General features: G+C 52.2%; 12 protein-coding genes across 12 annotated transcripts; 6 read left to right on the top strand and 6 right to left on the bottom strand.

Moving 5' to 3' along the window:
- Positions 1–576: 576 nt before the first annotated feature.
- On the top strand, positions 577–1,656 carry PFLUO_LOCUS171 (uncharacterized protein; the record flags this gene model as incomplete). Its single annotated transcript, XM_073778778.1, has 5 exons — positions 577–623; positions 728–1,124; positions 1,207–1,365; positions 1,423–1,484; positions 1,542–1,656. The coding sequence occupies 5 exons, from the start codon at positions 577–579 to the stop codon at positions 1,654–1,656; spliced, it is 780 nt and encodes a 259-aa protein (XP_073634269.1).
- A 401-nt stretch (positions 1,657–2,057) lies between these two features.
- PFLUO_LOCUS170 (Ribosome bioproteinsis protein brx1) lies at positions 2,058–3,194 on the top strand (the record flags this gene model as incomplete). Its single annotated transcript, XM_073778766.1, has 2 exons — positions 2,058–2,287; positions 2,348–3,194. 2 exons carry the CDS (start codon positions 2,058–2,060, stop codon positions 3,192–3,194), a joined length of 1,077 nt encoding a protein of 358 aa, XP_073634268.1.
- Positions 3,195–3,872: 678 nt separating this feature from the next.
- On the top strand, positions 3,873–4,964 carry PFLUO_LOCUS169 (uncharacterized protein; the record flags this gene model as incomplete). Its single annotated transcript, XM_073778755.1, has 1 exon — positions 3,873–4,964. The coding sequence occupies one exon, from the start codon at positions 3,873–3,875 to the stop codon at positions 4,962–4,964; it is 1,092 nt and encodes a 363-aa protein (XP_073634267.1).
- Positions 4,965–5,377: 413 nt separating this feature from the next.
- On the bottom strand, positions 5,378–8,997 carry PFLUO_LOCUS168 (uncharacterized protein; the record flags this gene model as incomplete). The annotated part of the gene is made up of 4 exons (XM_073778744.1): positions 5,378–5,843; positions 5,901–6,256; positions 6,311–7,372; positions 7,429–8,997. 4 exons carry the CDS (start codon positions 8,995–8,997, stop codon positions 5,378–5,380), a joined length of 3,453 nt encoding a protein of 1,150 aa, XP_073634266.1.
- Positions 8,998–9,390: 393 nt separating this feature from the next.
- On the top strand, positions 9,391–10,285 carry PFLUO_LOCUS167 (Rab GTPase ypt31; the record flags this gene model as incomplete). The annotated part of the gene is made up of 5 exons (XM_073778733.1): positions 9,391–9,411; positions 9,470–9,482; positions 9,585–9,974; positions 10,027–10,107; positions 10,161–10,285. 5 exons carry the CDS (start codon positions 9,391–9,393, stop codon positions 10,283–10,285), a joined length of 630 nt encoding a protein of 209 aa, XP_073634265.1.
- Positions 10,286–11,488: 1,203 nt separating this feature from the next.
- On the bottom strand, positions 11,489–13,396 carry PFLUO_LOCUS166 (ATP-binding protein; the record flags this gene model as incomplete). The annotated part of the gene is made up of 2 exons (XM_073778722.1): positions 11,489–12,900; positions 12,961–13,396. 2 exons carry the CDS (start codon positions 13,394–13,396, stop codon positions 11,489–11,491), a joined length of 1,848 nt encoding a protein of 615 aa, XP_073634264.1.
- Positions 13,397–13,929: 533 nt separating this feature from the next.
- On the top strand, positions 13,930–15,660 carry PFLUO_LOCUS165 (uncharacterized protein; the record flags this gene model as incomplete). The annotated part of the gene is made up of 3 exons (XM_073778711.1): positions 13,930–13,933; positions 13,963–14,606; positions 14,659–15,660. 3 exons carry the CDS (start codon positions 13,930–13,932, stop codon positions 15,658–15,660), a joined length of 1,650 nt encoding a protein of 549 aa, XP_073634263.1.
- A 488-nt stretch (positions 15,661–16,148) lies between these two features.
- Positions 16,149–16,634, bottom strand: PFLUO_LOCUS164 (uncharacterized protein; the record flags this gene model as incomplete). Its single annotated transcript, XM_073778700.1, has 1 exon — positions 16,149–16,634. The coding sequence occupies one exon, from the start codon at positions 16,632–16,634 to the stop codon at positions 16,149–16,151; it is 486 nt and encodes a 161-aa protein (XP_073634262.1).
- A 572-nt stretch (positions 16,635–17,206) lies between these two features.
- Positions 17,207–18,553, top strand: PFLUO_LOCUS163 (glycerol-3-phosphate dehydrogenase; the record flags this gene model as incomplete). The annotated part of the gene is made up of 3 exons (XM_073778689.1): positions 17,207–17,268; positions 17,322–18,445; positions 18,498–18,553. The coding sequence occupies 3 exons, from the start codon at positions 17,207–17,209 to the stop codon at positions 18,551–18,553; spliced, it is 1,242 nt and encodes a 413-aa protein (XP_073634261.1).
- A 473-nt stretch (positions 18,554–19,026) lies between these two features.
- PFLUO_LOCUS162 (uncharacterized protein) lies at positions 19,027–19,761 on the bottom strand (the record flags this gene model as incomplete). The annotated part of the gene is made up of 1 exon (XM_073778678.1): positions 19,027–19,761. One exon carries the CDS (start codon positions 19,759–19,761, stop codon positions 19,027–19,029), a length of 735 nt encoding a protein of 244 aa, XP_073634260.1.
- A 1,962-nt stretch (positions 19,762–21,723) lies between these two features.
- On the bottom strand, positions 21,724–22,653 carry PFLUO_LOCUS161 (uncharacterized protein; the record flags this gene model as incomplete). Its single annotated transcript, XM_073778667.1, has 4 exons — positions 21,724–21,814; positions 21,866–22,263; positions 22,323–22,427; positions 22,483–22,653. The coding sequence occupies 4 exons, from the start codon at positions 22,651–22,653 to the stop codon at positions 21,724–21,726; spliced, it is 765 nt and encodes a 254-aa protein (XP_073634259.1).
- Positions 22,654–23,860: 1,207 nt separating this feature from the next.
- Positions 23,861–24,622, bottom strand: PFLUO_LOCUS160 (uncharacterized protein; the record flags this gene model as incomplete). The annotated part of the gene is made up of 1 exon (XM_073778655.1): positions 23,861–24,622. One exon carries the CDS (start codon positions 24,620–24,622, stop codon positions 23,861–23,863), a length of 762 nt encoding a protein of 253 aa, XP_073634258.1.
- Positions 24,623–25,515: the final 893 nt, after the last annotated feature.

The following is a 25,515-nucleotide window of genomic DNA, read 5'->3' as shown; positions in this document are numbered from 1 at the left end:
AATCAGCAAGTCAATGTAAATGATACTAAATTAAGAAAAAAGAATCTTAATGAAGGGTATGGAGCATGTATCATGCCAGAAGATGATATTTCGAAGAGAAAAAATGTAGATTTTGTAAACAGGCCGTTCATTGAGGATGATACGATGCAAAGAATGTGCTAGCAAGACGCAAGAGCACATCCCATACAGCTTCACTCCAACCACCAGAAGCAGCATCTAGGTTTGTGCCTCTCACGTAGCCCTCGTTGCTTTCCATAGCCCTATTGTGTCCGGGTGTTGCTTTTGGGTGTTGGCGATAAATGAATAGATGAAAGTAACAGTGGTTCAGGCATACGATAATACCTGGATACAAGAGCAAAAAGAAAATTAACATTTCCTATTGCCTGGAACAATTGTGCTTTCCTTCATCATAGATGCTGTGTAACTACAAGCTGAAGCCATATCGGTTCTGACTAATCTGCCCCTCGCTCTTCCTCGATCCACCTCGGAGAGCCATTTATTTGTATGAGCTCGGGGACTCCGATCGACACTGCAGATTTGGTGACTAGGAGATAGTATCTCAGATCGACGGCCATCATGTCTGTGGTTGCAGTTGGGTCGTGTTATGTGGACACCATCCTGACGTAGGTTGCCTTCCCCTCGTTCCTCTCCAATCTTGCCGCGCGCAAAGAGACCGACCGAGAAGAAAAAAGAAACACAGTTAAATCGTATGTTCTAACGCATCTAGAACACTTCATTATCCTGGAGAAGACGAGAAATTGCGCGCTTCAAGCGTGACACGACGGCGCGGGGGGAATTGTCCCAATACCTTGGAGGTGCTGCAACAATTGACCCAGCATACCCCATTAAACCAGTCGCCGAAATTGGATTTGATTACTGTCCTGCCAGCGAGATCCTCGGTTGCATCGGAGCAAATCAGATCAGCATTCGAGCCTCGAGTTCGGTTGGACCACTGCATCTATCGGGACCAGTTTGCCGAGCCGGCATCGAGCTATATCATTAAGAGCCAGTCTACGGGCAGTAGAACTATTGTCAGCTACAATGGGCTGCCCGAAATGTCTGTGGAGGAGTTCTCCCGGATTGCAGATGACTTAGGCCCTCGGGCAACTTGGTTCCATTTCGAGGTGCGTAGAAGGAGCTAAGGCTTTCTGGGAGCACCTTCTTGGAGAAAGAAGCAAAATTAATGTCTGTGCTAACTGCTTCCAGGGCCGAGCACCAGATGTGACCATTGGCTGCATCCATTACCTCCGAGAACATTTCCCCAATGCTCGCGTCAGCGTGGAGGTTGAGAAACCCGGCCGAGACGGTCTACAGGAGCTTGCTGTAGAGGCGGATGTGGTTTTCTACTCAAAAGGCTGGGCCCTCGTAAGGACCCTACATGCTTGCAGTTCTAGTTTCAGACCGTGCTGATACACTGACAAGCACAATGGATACATATCTGCAGAGGAATGCTTGCGGAAGCAATCAAGCCAGACACCCAAGGCGTAAGTGGCCACGCACGTATTACCATTAACTATGGAGCTGACAATTTACACTTCCAGATCTCTTCTCTGCTGTACCTGGGGCCAGGATGGTGCCGATGCCTTTGAGCCTAAGGTGGACAACTTCGCTCACGTGGCAGCCTACGCTGAGGAGAATTTTAGAGTGGTTGAGTAAGTGGAATTGACAATTAGCTCCGCTGATCTGAACTGTATTTCCCTAACCGAAAACAGTACCATTGGGGCTGGAGACACGTTTATTGCGGGGATACTTTATGTTGAGGCCCTCAACTTCCCGGAGAAAGACTGGGATCTTCCACGGAAATTGGGGTTTGCAAATCGGGTGGCAGGAATAAAAGTGTCCCAGGAAGGGTTCTCCGGGCTGCATAGAGCATTAGAAACATGACAATCTCTCGGCGGCAAGCCATGATCCGGTCCGAATGAGAAAATCGGACAGTGCACGTGACTGGGGAAATAAGTGAGGGCGGTGAAAAATAAAATATTCTGCCGTCTACTTTTTTTCTGATCTGCGGCCGTCTTCTGCAACACCAGAACTTCCCAGCTACAACCATAATCACTATGGCAGCAGTCTACAAGACAGTCTCCAAGAAGAAGGCTCAGCAACCTGCTGAGCCGGTGGATGACGAGGACATTGACATGGAGGAATTGCTTAACGACGCGGACGACACGACCGACAGTGAAGAAGAAGAGGATGAGCAGGGCGTCGAGGCCGCAAAGAAGCAGCTGGCTGCGGGTCAGATGCCCAAGACTCGAGTCCTCATTCTGACCTCGAGGGGCGTGTCACATCGGTATGAAATCATTGTTACTACCACCTAGGATTTATGCTGATCAACTCTACTTTCCTCCAGTCACCGACACCTGATGGCCGACATTTGCTCTCTCCTCCCACACACGCACAAGGAAACCAAACTGGATACGAAGAAGAAGACTGCCGGTTACAACCTCCTCCTGAACTCTCTCGCCGACCTGCACTCCTGCAACATCATTTTCTTCCTCGAGGCTCGAAAGCAAGGCCAGGATCTCTACCTTTGGCTGGCGCGCCCCCCGAACGGTCCCACAATCAAGTTCCATCTCAACAATCTGCATACCATGGCAGAGCTGGGGGCTGGATTCGCCGGCAACTGCCTGAAGGGCGGACGTGGCTTGGTGGTGTTTGACCGGTCATTCGATGAGCAAGGGCCGGACATGGGCGCTCCCGGCACAGAATACCGGGCTCTGATCCGCGAGATGCTGCGCGGAGTATTCTGTGTTCCTAAGCGTGGCGTGAAGGGCATGAAGCCTTTCGTCGATCGCATCATTGGTATCTTCGGGGTGGATGGCAAGATCTGGATCCGGGTCTACGAGATTCGCGAATCGGACGGCGAAAAGAAGAAGGACGGCGAAGACACGGTTAAGCCCGTGCCCAAGGGCAAGGACGTTCTGCCCGAGGTGTCTTTGGTGGAGATTGGCCCTCGCTTTGTCCTGACCCCCATCGTCATCCTGGAGGGCAGCTTCGGCGGGCCTGTCATCTATGAGAACAAGGAGTACGTCAGCCCGAACCAAGTTCGTCGTGAGGTCCGCATGAGCAAGGCCGGTCGGTACTCGCAACGCCGGGACGTGACGACGGACCGGGTGGCCAAGCGCACGGATCTGGGGCTGTCGGAGAACTCACAGAAGAAGCGGGATGCGTTGGAGACGCGGAAACTGTTTGCATAGAGGATCGATATGTTTCTGTCTTTTTTGATATCCGTCGGGATGATGTTTTGAGGCTACATGTATATTTGATTATCGTCATGGTCTGTTCAGGCGTCGGGGCCGAGTCTTTGAAATTGAAAAGTTCTTGCATTAACCATAATTAAAGTAAATATCCATCTCCTCTTAGTTCATCAATAAAGCCCCCGACGCCGCAGAACATCGATCAGCTCCCCCCAGGTGCCAATGACACGTGATTAAACATCGGTCAGGTGACCAGGGACCCGACCTATGCTAGTCACGGACGCCGTCGCCTTCGTCTTGCAACCATCAACAATGGCGCCGCTTTCTTACTCTAGCCCAACAGGGCTGCTGAGCCGTCGCTCTTTTATCATATTCACTGGTGTTTCATCCCAGCTTTTGTCTATTACTTTGGCTAGCCCCAACGGCGGGGTGCCTCTCAACTAGGCCCCGGCCACGCGCGACAGCCGTTGTTCGTCTCATTACGGCGCTGTCGGACCAGATCTATTGGCAGAGACATTCTGACAAGAAGATACATTTTCCACTTTTTGCCTGAGGGCACCTTTATTGGAAACAAAACCATTTCCTGAAATTGTGAGCTCTTTGTTGACGCGCTGCGGATGACCACAGGACTGACAGCTCTTAAAGCTATACAGTCAAACGTGAATACATTTTTTCAAAATGCCAATCGATCACTTGGCGACAGAGCTCCTGCTCCATATTTTTCGATCTTGCGACTCCATATCTGATGTTTTGAACCTGGCAGCCTCATGCCGTCGACTCCATCGCATCTTCAACTCGACCAACAAAGTACAACTTCTAGCCAGTGCCGCAGAGGTTGAGTTCGGCCCGCTCCAGGATGCCACCCAAGTGGTGACGCACAATGTGAGCCAGCCGGCTCATCTCATCCGGCATGCCCCTATGTCCGACGCGCTCCTCAAACAGATCATCCAGTTGGGTCTGGCGGCCCGGAAATGGGAGACGGTCTACCCATTCAAGAAATGGAAGACCGACTACGCAATCCGTCGCTCGCTGACTGAACCAGAGAAACTGCGGTTGCGCCGTGCAGTATACCGGTTGTGGCTGTACCATCGCGCATTCCACACCCGTGCCTACGATCGGTTCTCTCGCAGCCTTCGCCACGTCGTGATGGAGCGCGCCCAGCTGCTCCACAACTGGTCTACGGCAGAGCTGGCGGAGATGGAAGACCTGCGCCTTGTCATCTCTGACGTCGTACAAAATCACATCTGTCCCAGCAACGGCGCAATTCAGCGCAAATTCCGCAAGCGATACCCCGAGAGTACCCACCAGCTTAGCTTCAACATCCATCTGAACTATCCTCCGCCCACGGGGTCCTCGCCTTCAGCTTATCACCAACAATGCAACGATAAGAACCCGAGTGATCTCTTTGGCCAGCACTTCCATACAGCCCATCCGTCCAATTTCACCGAGTCGTCAGCCAAGATCCGGTCTCGATTCCGCAACGACCTCTCCCATGATCCAGGGTACGAGGGATGGGGTGATGAGATCCCTCATTACTACGTCGTGCAGGACATGATGAAGCTCGATCCGGCGCAGGTGTTGTGGCTGCGTGAGCATGCACCTCTCAAGGAGCAGGTGGAGGATTTTATTTGGTCTCTGGGTGGCTGGTTTCGCGATAACGGCGAGACATTCGGGGACACGCTAGAATTTGTCATGAGGGAGCGTGGCGATGATGTCGGGGAGTTGCGAGCCGCGATCCTTAATCGTGAAATGGGCATTGTGTTGGAGTAGTGATGGTGATTGTGTGCTGTTCTTTTTTGTTATTATGTTCTTGTTTACTTGATCGCGCCTTAGACATACACAAAAGAAGGATATATGAAACATACGATCGAAGCATTGCGTAGGGATAGGGAATAGCCCTCACATCCACTGCGTATCATTTTGCTCTATCCCAGCAATCACCTGATTGTCGTCTACTGTGTATAGCCTTATTGTTATAGCCTTGTCCGAAATCAAGGCCATCGTGGGAAAGCAGGATCAAAGTATGTATATTTTTTTTTACATGATATTGCCTAATGGTACAAGTGGTATGAGGGAAAGAACATGGGATATCTCAACATCAAAACAACCGCTATGAGGGAAAGAAAGAAGAATATCGGGAGCAATTACCAAAGTACGCCGAGCCACTAATCTCTGAGCACCATCTAGATCTCTTTCGGAGTAGTCTCCAATGGGCTCTGTTTGGGTGTGACATAGGTAGAAGAAGCAGAGGCCTGCCTAGCCTCTCCCTTGATCTCCTGATACAGACGCTGGTAATCAACCTTGAATGTGTCGTAGAACGCCTTCAGGTTGAAAAATTCGACATGTCCCCAGCTATCAATTCGCTTGTGCTGTGGTGTCGAAGTGATGATAATAAAGCGCCGAAAGCGCGCTGCGTGGACCAGACACCAGCCCGCAAAGGTTTCCATCAGGTTGTTGACGCATTGTTCATCCTCAGGAGCGGACGGTTGTACGTCTTTGAACTGCGTTCCGTATGCGTATGTGGGGAACGAAAGGACATTGTTGTTGGGCCTGTCGAGATACCGAGTGTCCAAGCTACTAGGCCAGAATCGTGGCAGCTCGGGGTCGACGGAATTATTCTTCTTGATCCAAGCAAGGATCGTTAACCACCTAGATAGGTAGCCTGTTAGAGAGCTTAGTTGTAAAGGATGATTGGCTTCAACATACAGAATATCCTCTGTCTGGCCCCTGTTCTCTTTAGTGAGAATCGTCTCGATCCACTCTAGGATGTTGGGCGGAAACAGAAGCTTAAAGATACCGGGCTTTTGAATTCGAGAGTACCAAAACCACTTCAAAAGCACTGCAGTCCCCTTGACATCTGAGAGAAGGACATCCGGGGTGACCAAGATCGCAGCACCGTAAGGGAACAGACGTTGGAAATGTTCACCGGCCGTCGGGTAGCGTCTGTCAGGCTGCTCTAGAGGTCTGGTAAGACGAGCACTCCAGAAATTCAATGAAGAGTTTCGCAACGCATAGCGGATAGGAATCTTAAGAGAGCTATAATCCGAAAACGATTCGTGAAACTGTGTTTATTGTTAGAAATTTCGCCTTTGTTTGAGAGAAGTGGGTAGACATACCACAGCGACGCTGCCGCCCTTGATGTTGTGTACGAACTTGCTCCAATCATCTGCGTTGCGGTTTGATAGGATCGTCACACCATTTTCCTCCAAAAACGCTGCCATTCTGTCGTACTCCACGTCGTCCTCATGTATAGGAAACCACAGGTAGAAGAATTTAGCTACCCTCTGGTTATCCTGAACGGTTGCAAGATCTTTCAACGTGATATTGTAATCGGCCTTGAAAATCTCAGAGAGCGACATGTCGGTTGGAAGCGTCTGGAGGGTACGAGTATCGACTGATAGGCATGAGATGTCAGATGATCTGGGTGCCGGGCTTTGGTTCTTGTTCAGGGAATCTGGCTCATTTGCCGATGATTGAATGGACTGGTCGCGCATCGTGGGCACCTGAGATTGGGGTTGAAGATCAGAAACGGGCTGGACGTGCTCTGATGGCTTCGAAGGTGAAGCCTCCGCATGGTGACCGCGTTCCACAAAAAAGTCAACTGCTTGGGGACGAGGGCGAGAATCGAGCGGTGATTGTGTAGGCTGCTCGGATGGTTCGGGAATCGCAATCTCAGCATTGCGCCCTTGATGAGAAGATTTCTCCTCTGCACTTTGAGTTTTCACGACAAGACCTCGTTCCGATGATGCAATTGGAGAGCATTGGGCAGCTCCTCGTATTCTCAACTCTTCCGTAGAACCTGGATGGCCTGGACTATGAGAATCACTGTGAGTGGCGGGAGTGCTTACACGGTCCCAGAGAGGCTGATTGGGACGAGGAGATGACGACAACTGCTGCTGTCTATGGCGAGTCAACAGTCTCTCAATGGGCGCCAGGTGCCTCCGCGCCGCGAACACCAAGGGTGCGCCTTTTGACATATCCTTGATCATCGGATGGGTGAGAGTATCAAAGGCTTGGGACCAGCGAGAATAAGCAAGCCACACGTAACCTTCATCGGTTGGAGGGTAGCAGATCGCTACCCAGCTTCTTTCACGAAGATACTCTGCCGCTTCGACGAGCGCTCGGGTCGTGTTAGTGAACCATTCTGCCCAAGCGTTGCACTCCACTTGTCTCGGGCCCTTCCAGCTGCCGTTAGAGACGACAATGAACTCGTATGGTAATTCGATTCGCTCACCTTTGGACAAAGATCGCTGTACTCTTCAAACGTACACAAATACCTGAACCAAACCTCAACCCGAAGGCCTCGGTTGTTCTTCACAAGCTGGCTCGTGACATCTCTGTATGCGGAAGCACCACACAGTCTAACAGGCCCGATGTACTTCTTTTCAGGTCCCAAATACACCTGCACAAGGACCTCGCCAGGGTTACAGAAGTAATTTTCGCCACGTTGTTGAAAAAAATTTGCGCCACGGCGAGGTGATGGAACAGGCATCCGTTTTATTTGCTCTTCAACCGAAGGAGCTTCATCATTGGCAGACAACGGCCTTGGAAACCTTGGGTCGTGCCTCTCCAGTCTGGGAGAAGGGGGTCGAGATGGGCGAAAGCCATCGTCGCGTTGAGGCTTATATGAGTCCATGAGAGGAGGTGAATCGCGAAAAAGACCTCCTGGTCTATAGTTATCATAACTATCCCGCGCCTCGCGCTGTCTGGAGGGGCCGATTCTGTCGATCAGCTGGCGAGAGGGTCTTGCGCGGTTCCGTGGTTCGACCAGCTTTGGGGAGATGTCTGAATCCGCACGCGAATTCCTCCTACCAGGTGAAAAGGCGGTTGTCGGAGATGAGAGAGTAGCTGGAGATGTGCTGGTCGCTCGAGCACCCTCGGGAGTAGATTGCGGTTGCACTGAAGGGCTTGCAGTCAGTTGCATTTCATTATGTCCGTTGTAGGCAGTTGGCGCTCTACCAAAAGACCCGATTTGTAGAGAGGAACTGCCTTTGTGACCGGTCCTTGCTGGAAACTCTGATGGCTTCCTCAGCTCCAGCTGGGTGACATCTGGCATCGGGTCGTCCCAGCTATTGGATTTCACTCGCTTGTTATGCGTATTGCCCGTACCGAAACCCGCCAACGGGGGATTCTCAGGCGGTGCCATGGGTAGCTTGGGTGTGGGTAGCTGCCCTGCAGGGCGAGCATTGGATACAGGCCTTGGCTTTTCTTCCACGGGGGGTTTATTCGATGGAGAGCTGGAGACAGCTGTAGAGACCGGCTCCTGGGCGCCTTGGGTGATGAGTGCTGGAGACCTCGAATGTTCGGGGGCAACAAAGAGCGCCGACGACTGACCAGAGGCGATCGAGGTCGCCGATAATTTGCGTTTGTTTCCGACGCCTGGTAACGAGCCACTTGGGCCAGTCTCTGCTGACTGCCCAGAATCTGGTTCAGGCGAGCGAAGGGCCAACCGGCGTCTCTTTTCTCTGCGTCTCGCTTTTCGTTGGGCCGTTTCATCTTTAATGAGTTGCACATGGATTTCCCAGGCCTCCACATCAAATGGCGATAATCTCCCCTGGTCAATGTCTCGTTTCTTTCGCTCCCATTCGAGCAGAGTCTCCCGTGAATCGAAGGCGTCCTCGGGCTCCCAGCTGTTAGCTTCAATGCCGTAGGTGGCCCATTTCACGAGGTACTCCGGGCCATCTTCCAAATCTCTTTGCGCTAGGATCGTCTCGACCTCGTATGTGGAGCACTGATCACTTGAAATACTTGAAGTGAGAGAGATGGCGTCCCAATCATTGGAGGGTAGCGCATCGGAAGTCATGGCGGGCGACCCCAGGAAATGTGGAGGAAGACCAAAGACAAGTCCCCCTCCTCACCAATTATCAGTCGATCGATCGTTCTTTTTCTCTTTTGTTGATCGCGCGGGATGACAGCACCCTGCACGTGACCACCCAAAGGGGCTCGACCATTAAAGGAGAGAGATGGTCGAGGCATCAGCCAATAATCCTCTCTTCAACCTCCCCCCCTTCTGTCGTGTCTTGGTGAGTACTCTGCTCTTGCGGCGTTGTTGCCTTCGGATTCTTCCTCTCATCCATCCCTCTCCCACTGACCACGTCTCTTCCTCCCCGCAGTAATTCCCGCTTTCTTCTTTGGACACGTTTACCGTCTCTTTTCATCTCCCTCCGAGCTGTTCTAGCTCGACCCCCCACTCAAAATGGCCAACGACGAATACGATGTGAGTTTTTGGATGATCATTCGATTCTCACTGATATACTGATTCTCCATGACTCTAGTTTCTGTTCAAAGGTAACGTTGCCACCGCACGCGGACCCCGCAGTCCACGGGCCCTTCCCTGCCCGCGACTTCTCGACTGCCTGACCGCACATACTGATCCGGCGGACTGAACAGTGGTGCTTATTGGAGACTCCGGCGTCGGCAAGTCCAACCTGCTGAGTCGGTTCACCCGCAACGAGTTCAACCTGGACTCGAAATCCACAATCGGTGTAGAGTTCGCAACCCGCTCCATCCAGGTCGACTCCAAGACGATCAAGGCACAGATTTGGGATACGGCTGGTCAGGAGCGCTACCGTGCCATCACATCGGCGTACTACCGCGGTGCCGTCGGTGCCCTCCTTGTTTACGATATCAGCAAGCACCAGACCTACGACAACGTCAACCGGTGGTTGAAGGAGCTGCGGGACCATGCCGATTCCAACATCGTAATCATGCTTGTGGGTAACAAGAGCGATTTGCGCCACCTGCGCGCCGTGCCCACGGAGGAGGCCAAACAGTTTGCCAGTATGTGCCCAGTGCTCTGCCTCTCGGTCACATCGCTAACCCCAGCTCGTAGGCGAGAACAACCTTTCCTTCATCGAGACCTCCGCCCTGGACGCCAGCAACGTTGAACTCGCCTTCCAGAACATCCTCACAGGTTGGTGGTGGCCCCCTTTTCCTCCCACCCCGCAGCGCTGACTAGGCACCCAGAAATCTACCGCATCGTTTCCAGCAAGGCCATCGAGGGCGGCGAAGGCGGATCGGGCTCGATTCCCGACCGTCGCGTGATCGACTTCACTCCGCAGGACTCGGAGCAGAAGCAGGGCTGCTGCTAGACACCCCCTCGCGAAGGCGACGCACGCCTACCGCAATGAAACTTCGACTTTTGCGATGCGTTTCTGGGATGGCTTTGATTTGAGTTGGGAGTCTGTCACTCGGCTGCTACGAGGTTGATTGATCCGGGGCTGGTAGAGAGATACGAAAGAGGGATACACACGGATGAGAGAGGAGAAAGGGTGTCTTTTCTTCTGGATGGCGAAACTGGCATCGCAGTTCTTGTTCCCTGCTCTGTTGGATTTATTTTCTTACTCGCTTTTTTTTTTCCCGTGTGACCCCCAACGAAATTGACGTTCTTTTTCTTTTTCTTCTTGCTCTTCCGCCGAGCCGGTGTGTTTCGTCTTTTCCCGTTGGTGTGCAGGTGGGTGGGCGTCTGTCATTTGAGGCTGTGTGGGCTTGTACGAACTGTTCCGGGTGCAAATGCAAATCCGTACACTGGACTCTGCGGTTCTGCTGCGTAATTTTTCTCCTAGTTATCTTTGCGTGCTTATCTCCACCCGCTGGACAGCACCATTCCCCGAGTCAAGACCTTTGACCGACGTGAACGATGATTATCACAGTTGTTATTGTTATGCTAATAATGGCGTACATAGTCAACAATTTCCCCTCCAAGGCCACTGCCCATGGGCACTTCCCGTGGAATAACAATGGGTTGTGTTGAAAATTGTTCGTTAGCTACCGAGGCCCAGACCCGGAGGTGAAAAGAGTACTAGACCGGTCGATGATAGATAATGATAAAACGATACGTATACGTATCCCCCCTTCCCTCAACTTCGCTTGCCCTCTTTTATCTAAGCAAAGATCTCTCCGTTCTTTATTTGGACGGTGGTCACGCTCGACGAGGAAAATTGCTGTCGTCAACTAGCTGGTAGAATAATTTGCCCAATGCACAAATGGAGTTCCGGCTTCTCCAACACCAGCGTAGATGCTGGAGGAGAGAGACCACGGAGCATCGGTATATCTCTGGCTTTTTGACTGTCCACTGGCTACGCATACTGTGCGACACGGTAGTTTATAGTGTAGTATTGATGGTCACTATGGCCATAAGGGAACTCCAGGGCATACCCGCAGATGCAACCGGCGCGAGGAATCACTGCTCGAAAAAGAAAGACTCGGGAAAGAATCAATATCGACACCTCTATACCACCGTGCAGGTAGAACCATGAAACCAGAGCTGAAACCAACGTTCCAAAACTCTCCGTTTACCCGACTGCTCTTTTCCGATACTCCTGAAAACTGGAAGCATTCTGCGACGCATCACCCCCATTCTGGCCCTTTCCTTTCTTCCTCTCTTGACCCTTTTTATCGCGTCGCGCCTTTTCCTCCCACTGACTCTCTTCTGTGGAGATCATGGCGTGGAATCGGCCTCCCTGTCCGCGAGCAAGATAGATGGGTTTCTCTTGGCGCTCAGCGACGGCTTGTGTGACGAGCACGAACTTGATGCTCGAGCCGGGGGTTTCGAACATGGCGTCGCTGAGGATGGTTTCCATTTCTGTGCGGAGCGCGCGGGCGCCTGTGCCCATTTTGAAGGCGTTGGCGGCGACTTTGTGCAATGCTGGTGTGGTGAAGCGGAGCTCGATCCCGGATAGTGAGAGGAGGGTTGTGTACTGTGCTATGAGGGAGTTGCGGGGTTCGGTGAGGATACGTAGAAGGAGAGGCTGGGTGAGGGTCGAAAGTGCGGCGGTGACGGGGATTCGTCCAATTAACTCGGGAATGAAGCCATAACTTTGTAGGTCGGAGGGAGTTAGTAGATCGAGGGCATTGAAGTAGGTTGGCTCGCTGCCGGGTGTTGCGGGAGACGCAGAGGTGAAGAATGGGAGGTGTTTCTTGTATAATGCCTCCTCCTCGGACCCGGGGAGGATGGGAAGAGGCTCGGTATGCAAGGTATCAGAGGAGCCAGGTCGGCCAGTGGACGAGCTTGTAGCTGAACGGACAGGTTGGCCGAACCCGATTGAACCCCGTGATATCCGGTCCATGACCACTTTGTGCAGACCGACAAAAGCACCAGAGCAGATAAAAAGTATATTGTCGGTGCGCACATTGTAGACTTCGCCTTTCTGAGACGGGTGGCCTTGGCCGCTCGATTGAAATGAGGCATTGCCCAAAGGACTGTTGGAGGGATAGCTGTTTGGAGGGCTGGTAGCCCGAGGGTTCTTCTCGGACTTCGCTTGAACCTGCACGGTGGTGCCCTCGATAATCTTCAGCAGCGCCTGCTGCACGCCTTCACCGCCGACATCCTTGCCATGGCTGACCTTAGCAGCTGCAATCTTGTCCATCTCATCCAGGACGATGATCCCACGCTCCGCTTGCTCGACGTCATAATCCGCTGCAGCGAGAAGTCGGTGCACGCACACCTCGGCGTCTTCTCCAATGTACCCGGCTTGTGTGAACGGCGTGCAGTCCGAAATACTGAATGGAACAGAGAGTACCCGCGCGAGGGTTTTGGCCATCAGCGTCTTGCCGACGCCGGACGGACCGAGTAGTAATATGTTGGACTTATCCAGTTGTGGGGCAGACGCATCGACGGTATCGGTGGGGTCCAGGGGGGCCGCCTGGCGGGATTTGGGGTTCGATGCAGACGGACCAACCGTTCGCTGTTGTCCTGGAAACTCAGCTGGAAAAAAGGGCCACAGTCAGTTCAGGTGGTCTCTTAGACACAGGCAAAAGGACAAACCTTCTAGGGGATGACTCTCCAGCGCATCTCTCCGCTCCTGCTTAGCCAGTATCTCCGCCGCCTCTTCCTCGCGCCGCTGCAGCTCCTGCACCCGCTGGTAATGATTGTATACCGCCACACTCAACACTTTTTTGGCGCGATCCTGTCCGACCACGAATTGATCGAGGTACTGCTTCAGCACCTTTGGGGTGATTCGCGGCGCACCGAACGCGGGAGTGGATCCCAGCGGGCCAGACGTCGGCATACCAGGCTCATAGCTCCCAGTAAAGGGCTGGCCTGTAAAATCTGAACGGTTGAATTGCGAAGCTGTTGGGAAGCTGTTGGAGGCGCTGGAGAGCGGTCGTCGTGCCTGCGGCGGGCGCCCAGGTTGGCTAACAGCGAGTCGTGTGGTGGAGCAGGCTACGGCGAGCCCGCGGCGCTGGAGCGGCCTCAGCATAGCCAGGGAGTGCGACAAGCAAAAGGAATATGTTGGAGAGAGGTGAAGGGAACGGAGCTTTCCCCGCAGGCAGGCGGGCTTATCGGGCTGAGTCAGCATTCAGCAACTCTGGTGGCGACATCTAATGCACATGATCCTAGCCGGAATGAAACACTGCAGGAACATATCGGTGTACCATGTCTACCCGGGGAACAGAAAGTAGGCTGTGTAGCTGGAGATCCCCTGATGTCATGATACGAAGACCCAAAGATCTATGCAAACTTTATCGCAGGGATTGTCCCAGTTTGGCAGCTCGCGTTGATCCTCCCGATCAGGAAACCCTCGTATTTTGCCCGTGCACTGCCTCTGGAATGAGTGAAATATATAAATCCGCAGAAATCCTGGCTCAACTGCATGGTTGCATTCCTCGGAAAACATGTCCATCATGTCTACTAGACTTCTTTACTTTTTTCTTCTTCCGCTGGTGGCTATTGCAGTCCCATCAACACCCAATTGTCGATGCCTCCCCGGTCAGTGCTGTTGGCCCGCAGACCATGAGTGGGCAGCACTGAACAACACCCTCCAAGGCAACTTAGTTGCCGTGCGACCGGTGGCAGCAGTCTGCCACGAGGGCGACTTCGATGCGACGGCCTGCAGTGTCGTCCAGGCGCAATGGGCCAATTCCACCTGGCGGGCCAGCGAGCCTGGTGCGGTGCAATGGGAAAATTGGGAAGCCTGGCCGGAGCGCAACCAGAGCTGCTATGACACGACACCGCAGAAGGAAGAGTGCGGCCAGGGTCGCATCTCGCTGTACTCGGCAATAGTCCAGACAGCCGAGCAGATCCAGCTGGCTGTGCAATTCGCTAGCAGACATAACCTCCGTCTCGCCATCAAGAACTCTGGTCATGATTTCTTGGGCCGTTCGACTGCCCCGGAGTCATTGCAGATCCTAACCTTCAACATGAAAGATCTCCAGATGGTCGACAACTTTGTGCCAGATGGCGCACCGAAGAATAAAGGTGAAGGTCAGGCCGTCACTATGGCTGCTGGTGTGAACCTGCCCGAGCTCTATGCTTTCGTGGCGCAGCATAACCGGTCGGTGATTGGAGGCGCCGCGCACACTGTTGGCGCTGCTGGTGGGTATATTCAAGGGGGAGGACACTCGCCCTTTGGCACTTGGAAGGGGATGGCCTCAGATAATGCGCTTGAATTCAAAGTGGTGACGGCCAGCGTAAGTGACCGCTCGACTTGAAGGAGGGACCTGGCTAATGCAATTCATCCAGGGCGCCCTCGTCACCGCCAATGACTTCCAGAACTCTGACCTCTTCTGGGCTCTGCGCGGTGGAGGCGGTGGAACATTTGGCGTCGTGACCAGCGTCACTGTTCGCACGTTCCCGGAGGTGCCCGTGGTGGTGAGCAATCTCAACATCTCAACGGCCATGGGCGATCCCAACTTCTGGGAGGCATTCAGCCAGTACCATGCCGCGCTTCCAGCCCTCAATGGTGCCGGGGGCTCAGGATATTACTTCACCGTGCCAAATTTCCCCGTGACCGCAAATACGAGTCTCTCCGCTATGACGACCCTGCTGCTGTTCCCCGAGCACAGTAACGCGAGTGAGATCGACCAGCTCTATGCTCCATTGCGCTCGAAGCTAGAACAAATCCCCCGGGTCATGACGCAATATGAGTCCGCAGTCTTTCCGAGTATCTACTCTACCATCTCCAATCTGCTCCTAGGCGGATCTCAATCGGACAGCACAGGCGGGATATCCATGCTTGGGTCGCGACTGTATTCAAGAGAACTTCTTGAATCGGCAGACGGTCCTGATCGACTCACTGACGCCTGGCGCAGCATCAAAATGGGTCCTTATGATCAGATTACTAGCCACGTGGTGGCCGGTGGCGCTGTTGCTTCGAACGACAAGATCGACAGTGCTCTCAATCCCGCCTGGCGAAAGACCATCACCCACATGCTTTTCTCCCGCAGTTGGTCGGTCAATGCCACGCTGGCACATCAAACAGCAGTCGTCCAGAACATGACCGACGTGGAAATTCCGATTTTGCGGTCCGTCGAGGGTGAGCACAACATGGGTGCGTATCTGAACGAGGCGAATGCCTATGAGCCAGAGTTCCAGGCTTCGTTCTGGGGCGACCATTATCCCCGCTTGTACATCCTGAAGCAGAAGTGGGACCCGGCTGGGTTGTTCATCGCACGCAAAGGAGTCGGCAGTGAGGACTGGGATGATGCGGGTCTGTGTCGGACAGGAGGAAAGGGGAGACACTAGACAGAAAGTGTTTCCCATGCATGGAAGTGTAGAATGTGGTCTGGACTGTTTTATATAGGAAATGGCAGAAACATGAAGTTTTTTTGTTGACATCATTGTCCAGAGTGAATTTGGTTGACTAAGATGACTTGACATGGATCTCGATCCCTCGAGTTGCAGAAACTGTACATTTTAGGCCGAGGGATTTGAGTGATTCAAAGATCGGAGGGTGGAATGGGAATCATGAGGTGTGCCCAGGATTTTTCCAAGCTGTCTTGATGGTAGAAGGAATTTTCAGCCGTGAGGGTGGATTACAGATCACACGCTTGACTCAGGGGCAAGAGCCATGAACTGTGAGTCTGGGGGAAATAGGCTGCAACGGACAGTTTATGTGGCATCCTTACATTCGATGCCGTTCGTGTCGCGGCTATCTCCGTAGCCGGAACGGCCGTCCGGTGGTTGGAGGCTGGCGTGTTGTGGAACTTGTGACTGCTGTCCACATCGCACGTTCATTTGTTTCCTTTGAATACCGGCTGCTGCTCCATTGTAGACGAGATGAAGTTCCGCAAGGCGGACCATCGGCTGGTCGTCGCACTCGCATCCGAGTTGGGCTCAGCGTTGTTGTTGGTAGGTGGTGTGAGGCTAGACATCTGGGCCATGTTCTTTGCAAATCGATCCCGTTCGACCTTTTCGAGCTTCTCCCTCTGCTTCATGGCCCCCGGCTTGTGCCTCAAGGTCTTCTGTTTGATCACATTCACTTGACTGGATGCATCGCCGGCTTCCTCGGCTTCTGGCAGCGCATCGGCCAGCGATTCTAGGTTCGCTGCAAGCTTTTTCGACGGGCGACGGCGTTTCGGCTTCTGGGTCTTTTCGATCTTGGACATCAACGCCGCATGCTTGATCTGGCGCTTGTCTTTCTTGCTCGTGCGGAAGTCGTCGTTGAACGGGCCCGATCTAGAGGGCATGGCACCTCGGCCCGGGACCGTTTTCTTCATGGCCGAGCGATGAGGAGCCTGTGAATGTGAGGGAATAGTGAGAATGATGCGCAACGAGAATGAACCGGGTCGTAGTGGAGAGAGACGTTCGCAGTGTTTGTCGATCTCCAGAAATTTGGTGTTCCATTACCTAAGTGTCTCACCGCCCTGGTCCCTGTTCGGGTTCCCCTGCAAATCCCCTGTGACCAAGAAAACCCACTGACGCTTGATCGCCTCAGCATCAGAACGAACTAATCCCTGCCGAGATCCACGGCTCAGCTCGCCGACTCGCCGACCTTTTTCGGGCCCGGTGACATCAGATCTGGTGCGGCAACAGGCGACACTCGGGCATTATTGGGCCTCCAAGATCCGTCTTTTCGTGGATGTTGCGCCTTTATCGTCGGATTTGCTTTCCTGCGCCCAGTGCCACAGCCCACCTGCCTCGGCCGCCGCTAGCCACCCGGATCCAGGCCCGCCGATTCACCACGTCCCGTTCGCCTCCGTCGGGATCCCTACGGCCTTTTAAGTCCCCGCCTTTCGCCGATCGAGCTCTTTCCCGACCATACTCTACGTCTTCGAAGCAGCCATCCAACATGGGATCTCTCGGCCCGTATCAACGAAAGCACAAGGTGGCGGTGGTGGGCTCCGGCAACTGGTGCGTGCGAGATCCCGAGGAAAATTTCCCCCCCAGAACTGATTTTTTGGCAGGGGAACCGCGATCGCCAAGATCGTCGCCGAAAACACGGCGGCCAACTCTGACGTTTTCCAGGAGAAGGTGGAAATGTGGGTGTTTGAGGAGGACGTCGAGATCCCCAAGACATCTCAGCACTACGACCCTGCTCAAACCTCCCCCCAGAAGTTGACCGAAGTGATTAACCGAATCCATGAGAACGTCAAATATCTTCCAGGAATCCCGTTGCCGGCCAACCTGCACGCCAGCCCGTCGCTGGAGGAGACCGTCAAAGACAGCACTATTCTGGTCTTCAACCTGCCGCACCAGTTTATCATCAAGACCTGTGAGCAGCTGAAGGGCAAGATCCTGCCGTATGCCCGTGGCATCTCGTGCATCAAGGGTGTAGATGTCAGCGAGGAAGGTATCAACCTCTTCTCGGAGACGATCGGCAAGACCCTTGGGATCTATTGTGGTGCGCTGTCCGGCGCGAACATTGCGAACGAGGTGGCCCAGGAGAAATGGTCCGAGACGAGTGTGGCCTACGACGCGCCGACCTTGGACTCCAAGGCGCCCACGCCTCAACGATCTCCGAATGCCTCCCAGACCGACTTAGTGCAATTTGAACACAAGGACACCTCGGGCCAGTTCTCGCGGGTGAAACTGCAGGCGCTGCCGTCGGAGTACCCGCCCGTCGACCATGCAGTGCTGAAGACGCTCTTCCACCGCCACTACTTCCATGTGCGGGTTGTCAATGATGTTGCTGGTGTATCCATTAGCGGCGCCCTGAAGAACATCGTCGCTCTGGCTGCGGGCTGGGTGGATGGCATGGGCTGGGGTGACAACGCCAAGGCCGCCGTCATGCGGGTTGGACTGATGGAGATGGTGCGCTTTGGCGAGAAGTTCTTCGGCGCCACGATAGACACCCGCACCTTCACCGAAGAGAGCGCCGGTGTCGCCGATCTGATCACCAGCTGCAGCGGTGGGCGGAATTTCCGCTGTGCCAAGCTCAGCGTCGAGCGCAACCAACCCATCGGGGAGGTTGAAAAGTCTGAACTCAACGGCCAGAAGCTCCAGGGTACTTTGACTTCCGCAGAGGTCAACAAGTTCCTGAAGAAGCAGGGTATTGAGGACCAGTTCCCTCTGTTCACTGCTGTTAACCGTAAGTGGTCTTCCGTCCTATACCAAGTGCCCACCATGCTGACCCTCCTTAGGAATCCTGGAAGGCAAAATGTCGGTCGCAGACATCCCTTCGCACATTGAGCGGTAATTTTCCTATTGTGTCTTCCCTTCAGTCTGCATGTGGTGTTAATCAGCGAACCTCTGGATTTTTTTTCCTTCTACAGCCCTCCTCAAACCCGATCCCAGAATTCCCTTTCTGTCAAATCGCAAGGCGAGAATGGTGATGATGCTCCGATGGTTAGCGCAAGGCTATAATGGGGGTATCGGACATTATATCGTAGATAGTTGGATCACGAATGTACGTATAGCATACAACAACAATCTAAGTGTACCACTACATAGGCCACTTATACCTCTTACACCTCTCTCTACTACCGAGATACCTGCTGGTCGCGCTCGAGATGATTTGGAGCCTTACAAAGGGTGAGTGCTCCATTTCATACATTATGAGTGGCACGAATAGATTGAAGGGAGTCTGTATGTTTTTTCTTGGACATAATTCCTAATGATGTTGTTTTTTCATGCTGGCCGCTATGAACCGCCGTACGGACATCGTGTTGGCTAGCTTATTTCTCCACTTATTTCCCCGTCCGCCTTCTTTAGTTCAGCCTCATCACCCGGAAGAATACCGGGTGCGGGAAAATCAGGTCGACGAAACCTTTTTACCCCGAAATGACCCCCAGCGTCCTCGATATCTAAGTGGTAGCTATCAAGGTTCATCTTGTCAACATGGGCATCCCGGCCACGAACTCGAGTGTATCGAAACCCTCGCATTCTGGAGCCGACGATATTCGCCAGGAGCTCCATAGCACGCGATTCTGCTTCGTCCGTCTCATATAAATACCAATCCGGACAGATCAATAATACCGTTTGATCCACAGCAGATTGCCGATCGATGCAGAAAAAGCAAGGACATATCACATTGAGCGCTTCATGGTCCCAAAATTTCCAAAATATACTCCAAATGTCTTCCAATGTGGCATCATGGTCGCCTCTCCACGGAACATAGCACACCTCTTTCCTCCATTCAAACTCGTGGTTCGCTCCATCTTTCGCCACAAGCTCGGCTTTTATGATGTGATCTTCAGCTGATTTGAGCTGGTTGGTAAGATAGAAGACCGGTATTGCCTTGTATGATTCATCCCATTGACATGTTGGCAGCCACTCTGGAGGATTGGGATAGAATGGCTGGTCCGGGTGGTACATGCTCTCAATAGCTTCAATACCTTGCTTCTTCCACACATCCAACAGATTTGCTGGATCAGACCAGTTGAGGTCCGAAACTTTGAACTTCATTATGGAGTGGAAGGTGGCGCGTACGATCATCGCTGGGGACAAACAGCAGCCACACACAGCCCCGAAGTGAGCCGAAGTGATGTCTTGAATAGGACTGAGGAGAAATTTCAAAGGATCCCAGGTTGTGGCACTGTTTGGATCATGGTGAAGATGATCTTTCCAAAATGCAAGCAAGTCCCGCCGTGATGAGATACCGTGATAAGCCATAGGGATGAGTTGAACCGGCTTGATTTCCTCGTTCGCACATCCAAGCAAGCTGTCTTGGATGATGGTGCTGGTATCCAGGAGCTCCTTGTCAGTAGTGGGAAAGAGGAGAAATATTGGAGTATATTGCGGACTTTGATGATATTCCAGCGCTGCCTTCTTGTACGGTACTGTGCCGTCTGCCAATGAGATGATATGGAAAGCCAGCTCCAAGGGCAAATGGCAAGCGAGCAAGGTTCCCACCGCGGCATCCAGGTAATGGCTGCGGACTGGACCAAGCATTTCATCGGCGCCTAACGGAGACTGATCGGGGTCATGGAGAGTCATACCAATCTCATGATTCATTAACGACTCAGTCAGGTTTCCATCCAACTCGTTTTTTGCTAGCTGAGCAAGACCCGGAGGTCCAAGGGTGGCATCTTCGTCACCCCCGTCCTCAAAACAGCTCACACGCTTAGCGAACACAGCTAAATCACCGGATGGTTTTCGCCGAATGACAATCATGACGACAGAAACCTCGGTACTTTCGCCAACACGACAGTGACCAGTGATCTGGCGCTTGGTAAGTCCGTCCGCTACAAAAAAGCGCGCGTGACCAGCTTTATACAATTCAACTGCCAGCGCGTACAAATTTGCTTGGCTGTCGCGGTTGGAAGTTTGTCGGGCAATAGACCACAACGCGGATTTAAAAGGAGTCCATGTTTGGATATTGGTCTGGGACTGAGTACGCTGACAGTGTTGAAGCAGTATCGCTTTCTCTGTGTCGTGGAGGTCGGCCAAAAGTACCAAAAGAAACGAACTTCCGCTTCGTGGAAGCTCAGGATGGTATAGAGCCAATTTGTCACGGTCGGCCGAGTCCAATTCTTGGGTTTGCATTTTGGGCCGCGGGTTTTTGGAGGCGATGTTGGTTCGAGATCCGTCAATCGCAAGAATCCTTGATGAAAGCTTTCAACGATAGACAATGCCAGGTTCTGGCCGCCTTAAGACATGAAAGCCTTTAAACTGACGGGCCGAGTACCTTGATTGCACGACGGGCCCGAATCCGGAAGGCACCACAAGGACCTTAGGGACGCGTGGGGGGAGGAGTTGGCTCTTTGGCTCCCCATTCTCAGACAAAGAAAAACAACACTATGTCGAAGATGAGAATCCGTTAAAATTGGGATTCATATACCTCGGCATGTTAAAATTAAGCATCAATTTATAGCACCGCCTTAATATCATAAGTCTAAATTGAGAATCTGCTTGATCATGAGGTTGGCTCAACGTGCATTACAAAACTAATTATACATGTTCCCTCACACTTCGATGAGATTCTTCTCCATAATTCCCGTCCGACGTCGTGTGTGTGATTTCGAATGTTTGATGAATACCCACTTCCATCTTTCTTGGCATGGAGGGTGTCGCATGGTCAACAGTCAGCCTCTCTTCACTGCTTTTCGGACTAGATAACGACGTATTCTCCCTGTCCCTTCGGCTTTCGATACTGTTCACCATGACAGACAGTTTCTCCGGCCTCAAGTCTCTATCCATTGACCCCAATGGTATCGCCCGGGCCGAACTACCTCGGTTGCGTGATGCAGATGCTTTCGGGAAGCCAGACGGATAGCTTGAGTCGGTGTGAGAACCAACCCAAAGGCGTAATAGAGGACGGAGGGTTGCGAGACTAGCAGCAGTGATGCCGAGGCCGGCCTCAATATTCGACCAGATGGCGATAGGGGTGGTAGCATCTATGGATTGGTTAGTAAACCGACAGCGGATTCAGAAAGAGATAGCGGGTAACCGACAGAGGAACTCGGGATTGGCAAATGTTTTCACGAATGGGAGCCTGATAACCACGGCTGCTGACGCACTGAAGGTTGTCAGTTATATCTTTCAAGACTGTCAGGCAGAAATGACATACACGCAAGCCATGCTCAGAATTCCTCCCACAGCCAGTTTCACCTCTCGTCTCATTTGTAGCTTGTACAAGATGAAAATGGGCAAAATACCCACAGTAAAATCACATAGGGCTGCAAATGCACTGTACACGTATGTCATGGTGATGATGATGTTGATGCTAATGCAATAGCCCTCAATACTGGGATCCAGAGCAGTCCGCGTCCAGAAGTACGAGAGAGGCTTGCATTGTAGAAGCATCAGAAACATGAATACCAATCCTGCAAGGACGGTAAGGACCATGACAATGTAAATTATCCAGATGTGGAGTCTTCTGATGGTGATTCGCATAAGGAAAAGGCAGATGGAAATCTTGCAGAAGATCGAGGCGAAGCAGTAGGCGATTTCGCAAAGCCACCAGTACTATTCGAATACAATAATTAGTGGGAGGTTGAAAGTAATCTACCAAATTGAAGGCTTACCTTCATCGCAGTCACCCGCTGCGATGCTGTGAGGTGCTCGAATTTCCGCCCAGTGCCGTACAGAGTGCCACCGATCGTACAGGAGGCGAACATGACATAGAATGCCTATGGAATGAATTAGTTTGTTTCAACTTGAGCATCCAAATAACAAGTTAATTACCATTGCCAGGACCATCGACCCATCATCCCATCCAAACGCCTTGACCACCCAACCACGGACATAGCATCGCAAGATAACCGATACACATGCCAACGGCATGAAGACGGCCGCAACCGTCTTCACGGCCAGTGTCCTTTGGTCCTCATCTGTCATACTACCGACGAAGGACATGTACAGACCTGATGGCGGGAAAGTTGCGGGGGAAGGAAAAATTTAATATAACCTTCCTGCGGGACACAGGGACAGACCCTGTAAGATCGTTGATTATCAATTCGGCGGAAACTCTCGAGAAAGTTTAGCGCGTATCAGATGCAAAAGCCTAATGATCCACCAGCAGGTGCTCGGCTAGATTCTGGTACGGAAACCAGGCCCAGCTAGAGCTACAAACAAGAAGATCACATTGTCAAGGAGACGTCTTCGCCTGGGGAGATACATAGTTTTCATGAATTCTCTGACAGGCATTTTAGCAACCAAATCCTTTTGTCCTGCTGCGTTTACAATGCCTGGCAAGAAATTTGCAGGGCCCACTAGCCCTTTGGCAGCGCGCTAAATTTTAGCGGCCTTATAGTGTGGATGCCGACTGAAACACGTACTAAATAGGTTCATGGTCCACCCTAGAGCTGCCCTATCAGAGAAATATCCCTGATAATCTGAATAATAAACGGCAATAACCTGCTGAGTTATGGTTAAACCTGATTTGTTAACTCTATTACGAAAAACAGTTCGAATCTCAACGGCATTGAACCGGGCCAATCCCACTCTATCGCTGCCATTACTCATGGATTTTTCGAAAGGTCGGGGCTTAAGGAAGACATTGTTCCTGGCGGTAACGCCTGGTGATCTAGTATGTTGACTATCGCATGGAATGACTATTCTTGGATATGAATTTGCAAGACCGACTCAACCATGGGTTCATACAAGGTTGTACAGCAAAAGACCATAGCGTCTATATAGGCGAGACTTGGCGGTGGCGATGTGGTATGAATGTGTGGAATTGCGGAATAGGCGTATTCACTAACGTAATTCCCAAGCGAGCGCCGCAACCCTTGCACCACAGTAAACAGCAGCTCAGTATCTCAACAACGATGGTATTCAGGCTATCTATCATGTTTGTATTTATAGGGGCAGAGAAGTGGAAAAACTCTGCAGGGTGGAAATTGCCCTGGACGCCTCGTTCGGGTGATCGTAATGCGGCAGATCGACCCACTACAGTGGTAACATACTACTGTAGTGGAGTTTGGACCCTGACGGAACGTTGAGGCTGACATGTGACCCATCTCTAACAATTGGAGTAGACTTGATTCTCAGTGCAAATAAGAGGTCCCTTGTGGCATCTAACTGCTATACTATACTAGAGTATTGGACAAATACTGATGCATTACCAGCCGAACTCGGCATGCTTACCCTCATCATCGATAATTTTCAGAAACAAATCTTTGTTATCCCCCTCACTAGCAGCACGTGCGATAACCTTACCACCGAGGTCGGCGTCCTTGTGGCCTTGGTATCCTCCAAAAGCCGTACGGCAGTATCCCGGCTCGACGAGAACAGTCGGGATATTTTCATCCTGGAGCGAGATAGTGTCGACGGCTGCGAGCATATTGACAGCTGATTTGCTGCTGCGGTACACCGGAACTTTGTACTTCCAGATGTTATACGGAGAGTGTTCCGTAAGGGCGACGCCGAACATACCCAAGCCGCTAGTGACAGTGACTATGCGGCGCTGAGGATATCCCGACGCACGGATGAGCGGCAAAAAAGTCTCGTTCATGACCGCAACACCAAAAACATTAGTTTCAAAAACAGCGCGGAAGCTCTCACGGAGAGTGGCATTCTCGTTAAGTGAGCGGTTAATGCCGGCGTTGTTAACGAGAACGTCGAGATGGCCGAACTTATCCTTGACGATTCCAGCAGCGGCGAAGATGGACTCGTCGTTGTCCAGATCGATAACGACGGGTGTGAAGTCTAAAGGGTCTGAGCCAGTCTCGGATGCGATGGTCTTGACCGCCTCGTCGGCCTTTGACTGAGAGCGCGCGGCGACGACAAGGTGGTATATGTTCGCTCGGGCCAGCGCTTTGAGCGCTTCGTGGCCAAGGCCCTGGTTGCCGCCGGTGACGAGGATAATGGGCTTAGAAGACATCATGGAATGTAGACAGTGAAGTTCTTTAATTTCTTAGATGTTCTTGACTGAGCTGTTCAGTCTTGTCTTGTATATACAAAGGTACTCGGACTTAGTTGGTGGACTTTAGCGAGACCGGTGCTTATCTCCGGATTTGAGCTGAAATGGTCGCATCCATGATTATTAGGTCGATTTGTCCGCCACTTGGACCACCCATCTGAGATGGCTAGATCATGTGTAGAATGTTAGGCAAGGCGTTGCAACCGTCAGCCCAATCCTCGGGCAACATTCAACTTCTAAGGTCAAGCTATTTGCATCTCTCATTTGGACCTATCCTTTTCCTTTCTCGACTAGCCTATATGTAAACAAGGTATAGATCACGTAACTATATATATGCTGTTCGCTTCGAGCTGGAGTCCTGGGGGCTCACCGCCAACTTTCAAGAACAAGACTGAGCAGGCAGTGGGCGAAGCGACCTCGTCTGCCGTGTGGGAGGTTGTCTTGCAATGGCTGTTACTTCAAAATCCGGATTAGAATAAATGACTAGCTAGTTAGTTAGCACCGAGCGATTGCATCGAGTATAGTATGCTGGCGGTCAACAAACTGCTGCAGACCGCCTTGGTTTGTTCGATATTCGCAATGTGGGGGCGACCACGGCCTTTTCTGAGCCTCTCCTGAAGGAGTGGCTGGAGAGACATCCCTTAATTAGTCCAATTCGACTCGGGAAGCGAGGGTGAGCAGGAACACGCAAACAGGAAGTCTGGCAGCCATGATCCGGTATATGTCGTAGGATCTAACTATAGACAGCTCTCTCGTCCGTGCGTCCATGATGTCACCGGCTGGCCAGATCACCAGGAACCAGAGGAGGGGGGAAAATTCACTTCTCCGCCCCTCCCAACTTTTTGCTTCCTCCG

The sequence above is a fragment of the Penicillium psychrofluorescens genome, assembly GCF_964197705.1.
Source record: "Penicillium psychrofluorescens genome assembly, chromosome: 1".
Classification (NCBI taxonomy): Eukaryota; Fungi; Ascomycota; class Eurotiomycetes; order Eurotiales; family Aspergillaceae; genus Penicillium; species Penicillium psychrofluorescens.
Note: the sequence above shows the minus strand (reverse complement) of the source record. Positions and strands in the feature narration are given on the sequence as shown.